Raw genomic sequence first — 16,947 nt, 5'->3', positions numbered from 1 at the left:
TTATTTAAAATCTGACCCAACTTCCAATCAAGTTAACACACTTATAATTTTCTTTCTTCTCTTTTTTTTTTTTTTTTTTTTTTTTGAGACAGAGTCTCCCTCTGTGGCCCAGGCTGGAGTGCAGTGGCATGATCATGGCTCACTGCAACCTCCACTTCCCAAGTTCAAATGATTCTCGTGCCTCAGCATCCCAAGTAGCTGGGATTATAGGCATGTGCCACGCAGGCTAATTTTTGTATTTTTAGTAGATATGTGGTCTCACCACGTTGGCCAGCCTGGTCTCAAACTCCTGGCCTCAAGTGATCTGCCCATCTCAACTTCCCAAAGTGCTGGGATTACAGGCATGAGCCACCACACCTGGCCACAATTTTCTATACATTTTAAATTATTTAAATTATATATAAATATGTAATACAAACGCATTTATATTATACTTTAAATTAATTACATATAGCTCAAATATATAATTAAGGAATTGATAAGCTTACAGTCCTACAGCTGTAGCATGATATGGTGATGAAAATCTAAAAAAAGAATAATGTTCCATGTTTGCTTAGTCACAGAGTCTTCTGACTAAGCAGTCTACTCTGTAGACTAAATCACACCTGCTTTTTTCAGGAATAATATAGAGAATGAATGTCTTCTGATGCAAGTGGCCATCTGAAGCTTCAGTAATATATTTGAACGTTTACTTTATAATCTGTTTTCCCTGGCACCAAATGAAGTTTGTTCGGATTTGCTATTCCTTAAAGCAGCGGTCCCCAAACTTTTTGGCACCTGGGATGGGTTTTGTGGAAGACAATTTTTCCATGAATGGGGCTGGAGGGGGATGGTTTCAGGATGAAGCTGTTCCACCTCAAATCATCAGACATTAGTTAGATTATCATAAGGAGCATGCAACCTAGATCCCTTGCATGCACAGTTCACAGTAGGGTTTGCGCTCCTATGAGAATCTGATGCGGCCTCTGATCTGACAGGAGGTGGAGCTCAGGCATTAATGCTTGTTCACCTCCCACTGTGTGGCCAGGTTCCTAACAGGACATGGACTGATACTGGTCCATAACCTGGGGGTTGGGGACCTCTGCCTTAAAGAGTTGTATTAATGTCTAAGGACTGACAGACACTCAGGCATATTGAAGTGAATACACTGAACACGTTTCAAGTTTTCTACTCTGTTGGCTTCTTTTATCTCCCTTGGGGGGCAAATTAATTCCCACCTTAACTTGTGAAACCATGTTCTGTGCAATATTCAGCTCCAGCTCAGAGTGTCTCCTCTTCATGTTCTGCAGTTGCTGATCAGCATCTTGCAGGTAAATCCAGAGATCAGCCTTCAGGTGCTTGATCTCTTCCCAACCCTGAGTTAAGTTCTGGGCCTGGATAAGCCTTTGTTCAATCTTGAGAAAACACAAGGATAAAAGTTAGCAACCATACATGGAAACATTTATGGTTAATGAATCAGAGACGGAACTTTCCAGCTGGCCTGTGCACTCATTTGACACACACATACACACACAAACTCACACACACAAATACATAAATTTAAAAAGTACTTCTTTATTTGCTTCAGGAAAAGCAGATTTTTTTTTTAAATACAGGGTTCCTAAAGACTTTAAATGTCTACGAGTTATGCTATATAGTTTTAATCGGTGTTGTGAAACTCTAATTAAAGTTTTTTTTTTTTTTTTTTTTTTTGGTTTGGTTTTTGTCCTTTTTGTCTGGTTGGAGTGCAATGGCACGATCTCGGCTCACTGCAATCTCTGCCTCCCGGGTTCAAGTGATTCTCCTGCCTCAGCCTCCTGAGTAGCTGGGATTACAGGCTTGCGCCGTTGCACCCAACTAATTTTGTATTTTTAGTAGAGACAGGTTTCTCTACGTTGGTCAGACTGATCTTACTCCCAACCTCAGGTAATATGCCAGCCTTGGCCTCCCAAAGTGCTGGGATTACAGGAGTGAGCCACTGTGCCCAGCGAAACTCTAATAAGTTTTATCAATGTATTAGGTCTAAAGCTGCTCTAATGGTTTTTCGCATTGGGCATTTCAGTAGATTCATCTGTATGACTCATGAATTTAGTGTTAAGGTTAACTAGAAAAGACTTCTGTTGTTCTCTATTGCACATTTGTTCATCCATCTTACAACATGCTGAATTATAAATGTTTTGGATATGTCTTTAGATCTGCTTCACTGGTTTTTGAAGCTGTGTAATTTGTTTCAATAAATCATTTCTGTAAAAAATAAATGGGTTATATTGGCTGGGAACGGTGGCCCATGTCTGTAATCCTAGCACTTTGGGAGGCCAAGGCAGGTGGATTGCCTGAGCTCAGGAATTCAAGACCCACCTGGGCAACATAGTGAAACCCTTTCTCTACTAAAATACCAAAAAGTAGCCAGGCGTGGTGGTGTGTGCCTCTAGTCCCAGCTACTCGGGAGGCTGAGGCACAAGAATTGCTTGAACGTGGGAGGCGGAGGTTGCAGTGAGCCAAAATTGCGCCACTGCGCTCCAGCCTGGGAAACAGAGTGAGACTCTTTCTCCAAAATAAAATAAAATAAAATAAATGGGTTACATCATGTTTTGTAAGGATTTAAAAACAGATTTGTTTTGATAATATTAAAGAGAAAAACCTTATTATTTTGACATTTTTTTCCTGTGAATCATTTTACTGTTCTGTGAATATTTAATAAATTAAATACGAAAACTAAGTCTTATTTTTCTTTTAAACTCAAATGTGGGCCAGGGGTGGTGGCTCATGCCTGTAATCCCAGCACTTTGGTAGGCCAAGGAGGGAGGATTGCTTGAGCCCAGGAGTTCAAGACCAGCCTGGGCAACACAGCGAAGCCCTGTCTCTACAGAAAGTATAAAAATTAGCTGGGTGTGGTGGTGTGTGCCTATAGTCCCAGCTACTTGGGAGGCGGAGGTGGGAGGATCACCTGAGCCCAGGAGGTTGAGGCTTCACAGTCAGTGATGATAGTGCCACTGCACTCCAGACTGGTTGGCAGAGTGTCTCAAAATAAAGAAACAAACAAACAAACAAACCCAAATGTCTTTCATGGAAGAGTTTGAGGCTGCAGTGGCAGCAGCTGGGAATGTACGCCTCCAGTGCTGCCATCTGTCTGTGTGGGCCGGTACTGCTAGCTCATCACAGCCCAGACAGTTTCAAAATCCTTCTGAACACCACACTTTACCAATGAACTAGAAGGATTGTGTCAGATGGCATGCTCTTTGACATCCTTGATATAATAAAGAAAGGGTCAAGAGCCCCTTTCATATTAAGTATTGCTTAAAGAAAAAGATGGAAAAGGAGAAAAGAACAAAAAAAGGTGTGACAAAATAGGAAAATTGAGAGAACGGTCATTAAGGAGGAGAAAAAAGAAAGGTTCTAATGGGCAGCGAATGAATGGGACTAAGTGATTCAGTCCCAATCTGATGTCATCAATGTCAGGATGTGCTTGATTTTCTATGAGTTAGCTGAAATTCAAATATCTATTTATTATAATGGCTGTAGAACCATTATATACAGCAAGAACAAGCCAAGAGCTATTTTCTTTCAATCTCACATGAAATATTCAAGCAAGAGAATATAATAAAACAAATAAATTCAATGTGATTTTTCATTTTCTTACCGTTTGCTCTGTTTGTTGAATGTCTTTTGCTGTGGTTTTCACTGAAGCATTTGACAGGTCACACATGGAGCAAAGGAGATCTAGGTAGGTCCTTGCCTGCTCTTGCAAAGCTCTGAAGTGTTTGACCTGGAAAAGGCAATTATCAGAGTGAAAGAGATGCATCAGCTATTTAGATAGCAAATACTTGTATCATTTGTAATATTCTGTTGACATTTCAAAAATAGTCTGGCTATGCTCAGTGTTTTCACCATTGTGTTCAAGTGACATATATTAGTGACTCACAGGAAAAAATTCAAATCACCAATGGGGATTTATTTGTCCACCATTTGCTTCTTCTTGTAAGTAAAGTATTCTGTATGGTGTGGGAAAGGGGAAAACAAGAAACTTCTATAATCTTTCCAGATTATTTGCTCACATGCCAGCTTATTTTCCATTTCAGAGAAAGAATTTGCAGCCTACTCTGGCCTGCTTCTTAACATGCTTTTGCATATCTTAGAGACAGAAGGCAAAGGTCTGCGGGTTGGTAGGTTTCATTGGAGTGAGATTAAAACACAGATGTCTGGGCTTCTTTACTTTGCAGGAGATTCATCTTGTGATATTCTCTTTCCACAAGCCCAAGAAAGGCTTCTCCAGGTGGATCTTTAATCTATTTATAGAAACAAAGAAATGTGTTTCTTTGCAGATGCTCAGATTCTACTCAGGCTCCATTTTAGATACTGGGCATAGAGCAGCCCATAAAGCAAAACCCTTGCTCCCATGGAGTTTATATTCTTAGGAAGGAGATAAATAATATGTAAATAAACAAACTTGCACTGGGATGTTTAGTAGTGTTAAATATCATGTGGGAAAATCAAGGTGCTAAGCAGATAGCGTATGAGGAAGAAGCACTGCCACTTCAAGGATAGCGCATCTCCCAGGCCCCTCTGAGGAAAAGACCTGAATGCATGGCATGGCATAAGGTAAGAACATTCCAGGCGGGTGGATGTGGTGGGTAGAGGGACAGTAAATGCAAAGCCCTGAGGCTGGAGCAGAGTGAATCAGGTGGGAGCAGAGGTCAGAGGGTGGGGCGAGGGCAAGTCATGGAGCCCCTTATAAGGAGAGCTGACCATACATCCCAGTTTGCTGGGTTTTGTCTCTAGTCTAGAGTTTCTCAACTCAGAACTAGTGACAGTTGACTCCAAATAATTCTTTGTTGTGGGGCTGACTTATACCCTGCAGAACGTCAGCAGCATCCTTCGAGTCTACCCACTTAATGCCAGCAGCGTCCCCACCCCTCCCAGTTGTGACAACCAACAACGTGTTCAGACAGTGCCAAATGTCCCTTGTAGGAGCAAAGTCGCCATCTCCTCCAGCCCAGCTGTGAACCACTGCTCTAGTCCCATTGGATTATGTAAAGCAGACTCTGTCTTATTAAGAAGGTTCCATTTGGGAAAACAAATTATATAATCAGCTTATTCATAAGCTGTGGTAAGAAAGTTGGAATTTAAGTGTGATGGGAAAATATTGGGAGCATCATGATCTGAGACAGGCTTTCAAAGTCTGCCTCCGAACACGGCATGGAGAACGGGTTGCCGCAGGGGCGGCAGGCAGCAACAGTGCCCAGGTGTTAGGCTACTGCAGGGATCAGATGATCCATGAAGATGGCCTGACAGGGGGTGGTGGCTGAGGTAGTGAGAAGTGGTTCTTGATTACTACGTAAATAGGGATAAATAAGGAAGGCAGTATTGACTACAAGTTGTAGGGATAAAGTTGACTTCCAGGATTTTCCCAAATCATAGAGTCAATCATGGCGCCTGATTTTGTGACTCCAATCTGAGTATTTTCCCTCTGCACTGTGTGGATTACCTAGACACGCTATGTTCCTGTGGATGTAATAAATACAGATCAATTTGCTATTAAGTCAGAAGTAGCACCTTTTCAATTGAATGCACAAGCTAACTATGGTATTGTGAGTCATCAGCCAATGTGCACAAGTACCACATCACGCACCTATGACCCAGAGAAAGTTATTTGTCTCAAACAACTTTTGGATATGAGAAGAGAATAAGTTGTCAGAATTTCTATTTTATGAACATATTTAATTGAAACGAATGATGATATGATTTATATAGTTGATCTGATTCCGAAAGCATTGGAAGCAGCATATAGAGTGTTAGTGACCACACAGCTGCAAAAGATGTTTGCTAAAATCATCTTTACAGAAAAATCTTATAGTACTTTTTCCCATTCCCTAAAGTTCACATTTTATGCCTTCTAAAAACATATAGCACTCTGAACGGGATCAAATCCATGTGCCATCTTCTTGTGGTAGCGGGGAGTGTATTATCTTCACATATGTATTGAGGGTTTATGGGGTTTACTAGACGGGTGATGCTGGGGATACACACTGCATCTTGGTACCATGCCCATTGTAAGTGGATTCTCCAGTCACATATCCAAGCTCACCAGCCACTAAGGGCCTGGTCAGTTTTACATGAACACAGTAAGTCCTCATTTAATGTTGTCAGCAGATTCTTGGAAACCGTGATTTCTTTAAGCAGGAAGTTGTATAACGAAACAACTTTTGTTCTCATCAACGCTATAACAAACCTGCACATTGAAGGAAATGACATTATTTGAGGAGCTGCTGTATATAGTTTTGCTTACAGTTTCAGTTTCTAAGACCTATCGATGGAATCAAGTGAGGACTTATTGCACTTGCCGAGAGAAAAACTAAAACAAAAGAAACAACAACAACAAAATAAAATAAAAAAAGGAAACAAAATAAAAAACCTTTCCTCCTCAGAGTAACTGTGGTCCAAGTGTCTCCATCACCTCAAACTGCCTTCTCTGGCTACTTTCAAAGACCGTTTTGAGAGCCATGTGAAAGAGGCAGAAACAGGGAACCATACAGTCACATAATCTGGAAGAAGGATCAGTATCCTCCTGTGACCACGGCTTACTCTGGTATGTGTAGGAAATCTCTTCCTGCTCTAGCAAAAGATCACTGCCATTAATACTTTCTTCTCCCTTCATCTCTTTTATTTCTTTTTTGGTAAAAAAGGAGAAAAATTAAGTGTTGATCTGAACTGTTCTGAATAAAGTGCATTGGAAACAGCCACAAGACAAGGTGGTGTGTGATTCAAGAAAACTCACAGTCTAATAAAAAAGCAGAATATAGGCAGTCTTTAATTCATTTTTCTTGATTCAGGGAGAACTGTGTTTCCTTTGTCCTGATCCTATGCTTATAAAGTAAAATATGAACACTTTTGTGAACCATTTAATGACAATGTAAATCATTTTAGCCTTTAGAAAGTATACTTTGGGGGACAAATTAACTAGACACATTATTTATGTGGACTCAGTGATCAAATACATTATGTTATTCTAATTTGTGGTAAAAATTAAACTATTAAATACTGTTAATTCATATCTGGCAGCAATAACCTTTATAACTAAATTCCTCTAAAATATTTTCCCACGGAGTTAACACTGCATACAAAAGCTGCTTAGTACAAAAGTTTAAAAAAATATTTCCCACATATTCTGATTAACTCTCAGCAATAACATTTTAAGCATATGGATGTCAAATTAATATGGAATAGAATTCCTTTCACATGATAAAAACTAACATTTCATTCATCATCCATTCAATAATTATTTATGAAGCACCTTGTTTATGCCTCAAAACTATGCAAGAAGCTAGTATTACTTTTCTGTTTATAAATCATGTTTATCTGTAGTGTGATAATTGCATTTCATTATAACTTTTAGAAGTAAGTATACTTATAAATGTCACTTTTGATAGTAGGAAACTATCTCGGAGGCTTGGAGAAATTAAGCAACTTACCCATGGTCCCCCAACAGAATAAATATCAGAATTAATCTTTGGTTACAGTGCCTATTCTCTTTGTTTTCTTTTCTTTCTTTCTTTCTTTTTTTTTTTTTTTTTGAGACAGAGTCTCACTCTGTTGCCCAGGCTGGAGTGCAGTGGCGCAATCTTGGCTCACTGCAACCTCCACCTCCACCTCCCAGGTTCAAGCAATTTTCGTGCTTCAGCTTCCTGAATAGCTAGGATTACAGGCGCCTGCCACCATGCCCAGCTAATTTTTGTATTTTTAGTAGAGATGAGGTTTCACCATGTTGGCCAGGATGGTCTTGCACTCTTGAACCTGTGTGGTCTGCCCGCCTTGGCCTATCAAAGTGTTGGGATTACGGGCATGAGCTACTGTGCCCGGTCCCATTCTTTTTTTTTTCTTTTTAATAGTTTATTTTTATTACTATTTTATTTTATTTTTTATTTTTACTTTTTAATTTTTCGAGACAGACTCTTGCTCTGTCACCCAGGCTGGAGTGCAGTGGCATGATCTTGGCTCACTGCAACCTCTGCCTCCCAGGTTCAAGCAGTTCTCCTGACTCAGCCTCCTCAGCCTCAGGAGGGTAGGTACCCTCCTATCTCAATCCCAGGGTAGCTGGGATTACAGGTGCACGCCACCATGCCCAGCTAATTTTTACATTTTTAGTAGAGATGGGGTTTCAACATGTTGGCCAGGCTGGTCTCGAAGTCTTGGCCTCAAGTGATTCACCCATTTTGGCCTCCCAAAGTGCTGGGATTGCAGGCATGAGCCACTACACCTGGCCCCATTCTCTTTCTAGTCTACCAAGTTGGCCCCTAAGTATCATGTCCCTCTTCTGGCTGGCACATGAACTCCACTAGAGCCAACCTCAGACCTTCTTCCTACTTTTAGATTCCCAGGAGTCAATACAGTTTGGCACATCATAGGTACTTCACACATTGTCATTGACTCTCTGAATGATTCACAAGAATAACACAAACTTTCAGGAGTTTGCTACCTGCTTAACGGCTTCTGCCCTACTAAGAGGTGGTTGAGGACTTGGCTCTAAATCCGGCTGGACTGCAGAAAGCCAGGCCTGGCACTGCTGCAGGGTGTCTTGTCGGCTGACGTGCTTCTGAAGTTCATGTTCCAAACTCTGGTACACCTGAGACAATACAATCATGCTGAGATTATGAGAACTGCTTTCTACCTCTATAAAGATCATTGAAATTCAATGAAACATGACCAGTACATCTAAATGGATTTTTCCCCCAAGATTCCGCAATTTCATCTAATATCTAAGGCAGTTGTATGTCTCCCCAGATGTTGCAAAATGCAATGCCCATACCCCAGTTGATAACTTCTCGGACCACACATCACAATGTAATATCTGGATTAGGGGAAGAGAACATGAGCAGGGTAAATATAACCGTAGAGGCATGCTAGAATACACAAAATCATTGAAGTTCATTGTCATAAACATAAGTCAGAGGTTTTTGCAGCTTCTCTTCCTATGGTATAAATATTGCACTTTTTGTTTAAGCTAGCAACTAAGAGTAAAAATAAAAAATGATCTCAAAAAAGATAACCAATGTTTCTCTAACTGTGATGCTTCTGCAATAGAGGTAGGGTAAAATTTGAACTAAACTATAACATGAGGAGCAGAGAGGTGGGTGGATGCCCTCACTTCATCTTAGAAGTTATGTTCCAGGGCAAAAATAATCCAGAATAATTCATACATTTTCTGATATGTCTATTTAATTAATTAATCCTTAACCGGGCAACCAATTTTCATTTTATCCATAAGACATATTAAGAAAAATTATGTGTCTACTTGAGATCAAGAGGAAATATATCTGTGATGTTTCCATTTAGGAAAAGGAAAAAAGAAGGAAATTAGCTTAACCTAGCATTTCTTTCATTATTGAGACAATAGAAGCAATCATTGAATTCTGCTTTTCTCTGTCATCTTTTAAATTCATCACTTTCATCTGACATTAGGTTTATTCCTTATTTATTCTTATTCCAAGCAGAATTTTTAAAAGAATGGTGTTTTGTTCTCTTTATCACTTTTGCAAACTTTAATTATGAAGTTCTGATTATGTTCTCAGAATTTCATCTGCTTTTTAAATTTTAAAAATTATGTTGGCTTTTCCAACATCCACCAATTAAAAAAAATTAAACTGTATCCCTAATGCAAAGAAAATGTCCACTGTGAAGGAAGACAGTGTGCAAGAAATCTCTATTGAATGAGTGAATGAATGAACTCACCAGAAAGTTCTATGTGTAGCCTCAATTTCTCTCTTCACTCCCCCTTTTCTCCCCTTGTCATCATTTTCAATTATTTATTAGATTCTTGTATTCCCCTTCTGTTAACCTTTGAAGGTGATTTTTTTAAAGTCTAGGAAGTTGACTAATGTCACCCAGAATTTTTTTTATTATTATGGTGAACACAGACCATTCTAACCACGTCATTGGTGTATCACCAGTTGTTTTTGTTAACCTTTGAAGGTGACTTTTTTTTTAAAGCCTAGGAAGTTACTAATGTCACTCAGAATTTTTTTTATTATTATGGTGAACATGGATCATTCTAACCACATCACTGGTGTATCACCAGTTCTTACTGGCTAGTCCAGTAAACAAAAATACACAGAATACTAAGTTTAAAGGCTTATAAAAACTCTTTGCAGTGTCATTTAAAAATTCTAGAATAATAGAAAGCAATTTACCTATTTTAGTTTTTGTTAAAATAGTCATTCTTACCCCTCTTACACTTATTTCTAAAACATTAAGAATTCTGTTTTAGTAGTACACCCACTTAAGTGTAAGTCATATTTGTCAGTTACTCCTTTCTCAAATTCTATATGAATGCAAACAAATATTGATTTAGATTAGAACCTAGGCTGCAAACAGTTAAAAAGAAAAGAATTATTGTGAAAATTATGAAATAAATTTGCTTTTGTGTTACAAAATGGCAAATTAGAACGTATTGATGGTGTGCAAAGAAAAACAAACACATCGTCTATTCAAACACAACTATTTTTTTTTCTTTTTTAAATTTCCTCAAATTCCTTTCGCCAACAAACAAATCAACCTTCTTTTTTTTAGACGGAGTCTCACTCTGTCTCCCAGGCTGGAGTGCAGTGGCACAATCTTGGCTCACTGCAATCTCTGCCTCCCAGGTTCAAGCGATTCTCCTGCCTCAGCCTCCCGAGTAGCTGGGATTACAGGTGCTTGCTACCACGCCCGGGTAATTTTTGTATTTTTAGTGGAGACAGGGTTTCGCCATGTTGGCCAGGCTGGTCTCAAACTCCTGACCTCAGGTGATCCACCTGCTTCGGCCTCCCAAAGTGCTGGGATTACAGGCTTGAGCCACCATGCCCAGCCCAAATCAAATTTAAAAAACTTTTTCATAATCAATTCATGGAATAAACAAATTGGATAAAACAATATCTGAAATTCACTGCTTAGTCACATCAATCAAATAAAAAATATGTTAGTTTTGTGTTCACATAGCGACTGTGAAATTTATCCTCATATTTCCTGTCTGGCAACACACCAAAACTAATCCAAAGATTTGAGCATCGATTCTATTTGTAAAAAGTCTCTAGACTGCACAGCCTCTCCCCATAATTCCTTGTCATCGTGGAATGTTCTGGGGGCACTCACCCTCTGAGCTGTGCTGCAGATCGCTGAGTAGCTGTCCTTTGTGCCCTGCAGATGAGCATGCACGTTTTGTTTAAGTTTCGCTTGCAGGTGATCTGCACATTGGCCAATCAAAGTATCACCTTTCATTTGAAGATTGTTCAAACGGTCTTCAAAACCAGCAATTTCTTCCATCATTGCCTGCAAAAACGAAACCAACACAGAGTTCTCAGAATTCTACTTTTACTTTTAAGTAAATTATCCATCAAACAAAGTTTAAGATAGATAATTTCACTGTTTAATATTGTTTTTGAAATAATCTTGCAATTTATCTTAGTTATATATTAAATGAAAACAAAAGCACATGTGTGTTTTCAGGGATACTCCAAGAGGAAGAGTCGATGAGTTTAAGAGATTAGTTACATAAGGAACGATGAAGTAACCTTTAAGACTAGAATGTGTTCATGGCTGGTCTCAGAGAGATAATACTCCATGGTATTATTATCAGACAAAAAGATGTCCCTGTATTTTTCAGGTTAATAAGTTATAATTCTGGCATAATTTTTATCTAAAACAATCTAATTACTATTTCATCAACTTTATATAATATTGCTATAAGGTTGGTGCAAAAGTAGTTGTGGTTTTTGTCTTTTTTTTTTTTTTTTTAAAGACAGAGTGTCACTCTGCTGTCCAGGCTGGAGTGCAGTGGCGCAATTTCAGCTCACTGCAACCTCCACCTCCCAGGTTCAAGCAATTCTCTTGCCTCAGCCTCCCGAGTAGGTGAGTAGGTGGGATTACAGGTGCCCGCCACCACACCTGGCTAATTTTTTTTTTTTTTGGTATCTTTAGTAGAGACGGGGTTTTACCATGTTGGCCAGCTGGTCTTGAACTCCTGACCTCAAGTGATCTGCTGGCCTTGGCCTCCCAAAGTGCTTGGATTATAGGTGTGAGCCACCGGGCCCGGCCTGTTATTACTTTTAATGGCAAAAACTGCAACTACTTTTGTACAAATATAATAATCTAATTCTAGTTTCTGTAATAATCTAATATCTAATTTTTAATTTATGTAATATCTAACTTACATCTACTACTGTTTATAATAATGAAAATAGCATTTAAACTTACCATTTATTAAGTACCTGCTATAGTCCAGGAATTATATATAAGCTCAACGAATGTGTACTATCATTGTTTTATAGATGAAGCACAGTGAGGTTGTACAACACAGTCAAGGTATGGCACAGCCCCCAGGCTTTGGACATAGCTCGGCCTGATTTCACCTCACACCACCATGCCCACTTGCATTCTTTAGTGAGCATTCTTATAGATGACTCAGGGAAGAAGAACTTACTTTTTAAAAATCACGTTCTGGCCAGGCGCAGTGGCTCACGCCTGTAATCCCAGCACTTTGGGAGGCCGAGACTGGTGGATCACCTGAGGTCAGGAGTTAGAGACGAGCCTGGCCAACATGGTGTAACCATGTCTCTACTAAAAATACAAAAGTTAGTCAGGCATGGTGGAGGGCACCTGTAATCTCAGCTACTCGGGAGGCTGAGGCAGGAGAATCGCTTGAACCCAGGAGGCAGAGGTTGCAGTGAGCTGAGATTGCGCCATTGCACTCCAGCCTGGGCAACAAGACCAAGAATCTGTCTCAGAAAAAAAAAATAAATAAATAAAATAAATAAATAAATAAAATCAAGTTCTAGTGGTTTTTTTTTTTTTATGTTATATGATGCTAATGACAAGTGACACAGTCCAACATAGGGTTGCCTGGGGTAACCCATCATTATATCTATAGGAAACCTGGGTGGTCCTTCAGCAGTCCAGGGTCTACTACTTTTTCAAACAGTGCTGGGCTAGCAGTTGTTATATACGCTCAGTTGAAAAGAACCACTTTGTCTCTGAGTTGGAACAGAACCACTCCATCATGAGGTCATTCATGGGGTAGACTACCTTCTGGATTGTCATATCTCCTCAGTGCCTACCAGAAGGTATTGTGTAGCTGCTTTTTTATTCGTATTTGTTAAATAAGATCCTTTCTTATAGACAGAAATGTTGGAGCCCAGAGAGGTTAACTGGCTTTCCTAAGACACACTATCAGACACTGACCGCATCATGAGTAAACTTGTTTTCCATTAAGATCACAAGTAAGTTGCTCCATAAAATTGTGACCATAACATCTATCATCTGGTAAACATGGTTACTAAAAATACATACTATTAAATTCTTATCTTGATAGATTTAAATAGTGCTTTCAGCCTATCACCTATATCAAAGATAAGAACTCCTCATATTAGTTTTGTACTTTGTGATTTACAAAATGTCTTCACAAATATTATCTCCTGTGATTAGCACAACAATTATGAGATGGGCTGATATTGTTGTCATCCTAAAGGAGAAAAGGACAGGCTCAGACAGGCTAAGTTGTCTCTCCAGGAAGGGGAAGAGTCCAGCCTAGAATCCAGACTTTCTGATGCCTTTGGCTGCATTTTCTAAAATGGACTCCATAAAGACTAAATTCTGAGATAAAAATTATTAGCTGGGAAAAATGCAGCAATGTGTTCAGCAGTTCAATGCGAGGATTCAACTCTTCTTAATTCACTTGAGTATCAAGTTCAATTGTTGTCAATTGTCAGAAGTGCTTGAGACTCAGACTTTCATGTGGTTTGGCTGTCTCCCCACCCAAATCTCATCTTGAATTCCCCCGTGTTGTAGAAGGGACCTGGTAGGAGATAACTGAATCATGGGGACAGCTCTTTCCTGTGCTATTTTCATGATAGCAAATAAGTCTCATGAGATCTGATGGTTTTAAAAAAGGGAGTTTCCCTGCAAATGCTCTCTTCTCTTGTCTGCCGCCATGTGAGATGTGCCTTTACCTTCCACCATGATTGTGAGGCCTCCCCAGCCACATGGAACTGTAAGTTCAACAAACCTCTTTCTTTTGTAAATTGCCCAGTCTCAGGAATGTCTTTGTCAGCCATATGAAAATGGACTAATACAGACCTGATTCTCTCAGTACAATCATTATAAACCAGAGATGCACCTGTGTGTGCACCCCCACACATGCACACACATGCACAGACACATGTGTACACACACTGGTGAAGCTATCCCAAAGGCAGCCCTTTAAAGGTCAGGGGTACCTTGTGGTGGGCCAATTGCTGGGTGATTGTCTCCAGGCTGCTCGTCTCCAGGAGGTCAGGTGCCACCAGTCTGCCGGACATCTGCAGCAGCCACTTTTCGACCTCCTGGAGCTCACTGTTGTAGTCTTCATGGTCTTTGACTTTCGCCTCCAGACTGAAGACATGCTCCTGCAAAACCAGGTGCCCATCAGAGGTGACTCTCAAGTGAAAAACCTACTCAAAACTGTTTTGTATTACAAAAAACACCGTGCAACTCACAGGGTAATTAGAGCTGCTTATATCGGAAAACTACCAGGAATGGAAAAATCATAGTCATTATGCCAATTAAATATCCATCTGAATAAAAAAAATACTAACCCGTACCACGCCTTAAAATTACGTGACAGAGAGAAAGGAGTCAGGGCCCACATTTTGGAAAATAAACCCTTTTACGGAGTCTTTCATCTCTCCTTACCTTTCCTATGCTGCACAGGTCCTGGTAATCACTTTGAAGTTGATCTATTTTGTCCTTTAAAGTGACATCCTGCACCAGTTCCAAAAGAGCTTCACCCTTCTCTCTCACTGACTTTACTGATGGTTCATGGGACAGCACTGTTTGTTGAAGTGACTTGAATTACAAAGAAAAAAAAAATGAGCCTGCTCATCTCTGTGGACAAGATGAACACATACATATTCCTGTGGCATGGAAGAGATGATCCACCTCAAAGAAAGACTGTTCATATTTATGAATCAATAGGTGCAAAACATTAAAGAGAGAGTGATTTATTAAGGTGAACACAGTTTCTAAATACAACAGAAGAGTCACACGTCAAATGGCCCTTCCTATGTGGAGAAAAAAGGATGGGAAATAGTTATATTTGGCTAAATTTAATATAGCTCATATTTCTGGCTTCTACCTTATTCCTTTCATCAGAGAAAAAAAATCTCAACATAAAAAGGCCAATATCTTTTGATTTTGAGGTCATGAAGTTAGTTCCAGTTTGAGCTACTTATGGAGTTAGCAAGAACAATTCCAGTTGTGACCTTGCTGAGATAGGCTAAAAGCACTATTTAAATCTATCAAGAACTCAGTGGTCAGGAGGAAGAGGTTGTGATTCTTATGTGCCCTCTTCAAAGACAAGTTGTCAGGCTTGGCAGAGAAGCCAAGGATAGAAATAGACATTGGCTGGAAGACGCCATCACAAAAGCTTCCAACAGGGAAAGCTCTGGGGTAAGCCAGCACACTGTAATTCTTAAAAGGTATCACTCAATCATCCAGATCAAATTTATAACACAAATTATTCCACATATAAGCTTTCATAATTGCTTCAAAAATTTGAGTGGGTGAAGTACCCGTGTCTACGTCATGTATAGCTATGGCCACATCACTATTTATTCTTTCAAAAATCAGTTTCTAAGGTACTTAGCTCAAGTTTGTTAACTAGAACTTATTTTCTTATAAATATGATATGTCATTTTCAATTTACCACAGGTCAGTTTCTAGCCTTAGGTACCAGAAGATGAAGGGAAGCCTCAATATGGGAAAGATATGGGATCCTGATGCCAGCAAGATTTTACCTGGAGGATCCAAATACCTGGCTCACACATCAGAAAAGATCTTCATTGATTGACAGATATGTGCAATCAATAAATATATTGATACAATCTTTGAGTATCAGATCTCTGAATGGAAAAATAACTCTGAGGTAGTGGATTTAACCCAATAAATCTCCAGAGGTCATTCCATCACTGGTCAGCTGCAGAACAGACACGTGTGGGATGTATTCCAGCAGCTGTTACAGGTGACACCCAGCAAGAATCACCTCCCTCCCATTTGGTCTCTGTGTGACCTCCACATGCATCTGTCAATGAGTAAACACACTACCTTGTATTTAGATAACTGAGCTTTTTTCTCATATAATTCCATTTTGGGTTCTTCAGGAACATGTAAGATTTCCTGGTATTCTGCTATCCACTGTGTCAGTGCTTTGCATTTATCTGAGAATTCCTTTGCTAAATGAAGACCTTTTTCCAGCGTCATGTGTTCTTTCCGGACAGTGCTGGTCAGTTCCTTCAACCGCTCCACGTGATCATGAATCTCCTTTCTTAACCTCTCTGCCTCGCCTTCCTCCAAGTATTTAACAGCCCTCTCTCCTTTCTCCCGGGCTGATTTCAGCAAACTGTGACCTTTTTCCATGTCTTTGAGCAAAACCTGAAAAAGAGAGTGACTAGGAAGCAAAGGTAGTCTTATTTCTTTTCTTTTCTTTTTTTTTTTTTTGGGATGGAGTTTCACTTTGTCACCCAGGCTGGAGTGCAGTGGCACGATCTTGGCTCACTGCAACTTCCGCCTCCTGGGTTCCAGCGATTCTCCTGCCTCAGCCTCCAAAGTAGCTGGCACTACAGGTGCGTGCCACCATGCCCAGCTAATTTTTGTATTTTTTAGTAGAGACAGGGTTTCACCATGTTGGTCAGGCTGGTCTTGAACTTCTGACCTCAAGCAATCCACCCACCTCAGCCTCCCAAAGCGCTGGGATTACAGGTGTGAGCCACTGTGCCTGGCCATTTCTTTCCCTTTTAAAGAAAAGTTTCTCAAGGCCTGTTCTTAAGTCCACCTATTTCCCTTTAAAATAAGTTGTTGACGTTCATAACCAGATTTGACCTGCCAGGAATCAGGAACCCTGGCTTCTTTACTTCAATATAGGTTCTAAAAGTCTTGATCAATATATCATTTCCAAATCAGAGTCTT

At 39.8% G+C, this 16,947-nt stretch overlaps 1 protein-coding gene across 1 annotated transcript in view; it reads right to left on the bottom strand.

The window, feature by feature from the left end:
- Positions 1-16,947, bottom strand: part of LOC116463154 (nesprin-1-like) — a 532,795-nt gene that overhangs the window by 225,183 nt on the left and 290,665 nt on the right. Inside the window, exons 70-76 of the mRNA XM_058434482.1 lie at positions 16,087-16,413; positions 14,677-14,829; positions 14,223-14,390; positions 11,104-11,280; positions 8,453-8,599; positions 3,620-3,745; positions 1,218-1,394 (exon numbers count right to left, since the gene is read on the bottom strand). Coding sequence (XP_058290465.1) covers positions 1,218-1,394; positions 3,620-3,745; positions 8,453-8,599; positions 11,104-11,280; positions 14,223-14,390; positions 14,677-14,829; positions 16,087-16,413 — 1,275 coding nt within the window. The remainder of the gene's footprint in view (positions 1-1,217; positions 1,395-3,619; positions 3,746-8,452; positions 8,600-11,103; positions 11,281-14,222; positions 14,391-14,676; positions 14,830-16,086; positions 16,414-16,947) is intronic.

The sequence above is a fragment of the Hylobates moloch genome, unplaced genomic scaffold (assembly GCF_009828535.3).
Source record: "Hylobates moloch isolate HMO894 unplaced genomic scaffold, HMol_V3 SCAFFOLD_28, whole genome shotgun sequence".
In the NCBI taxonomy this organism is placed as follows: domain Eukaryota; kingdom Metazoa; phylum Chordata; class Mammalia; order Primates; family Hylobatidae; genus Hylobates; species Hylobates moloch.
Note: the sequence above shows the minus strand (reverse complement) of the source record. Positions and strands in the feature narration are given on the sequence as shown.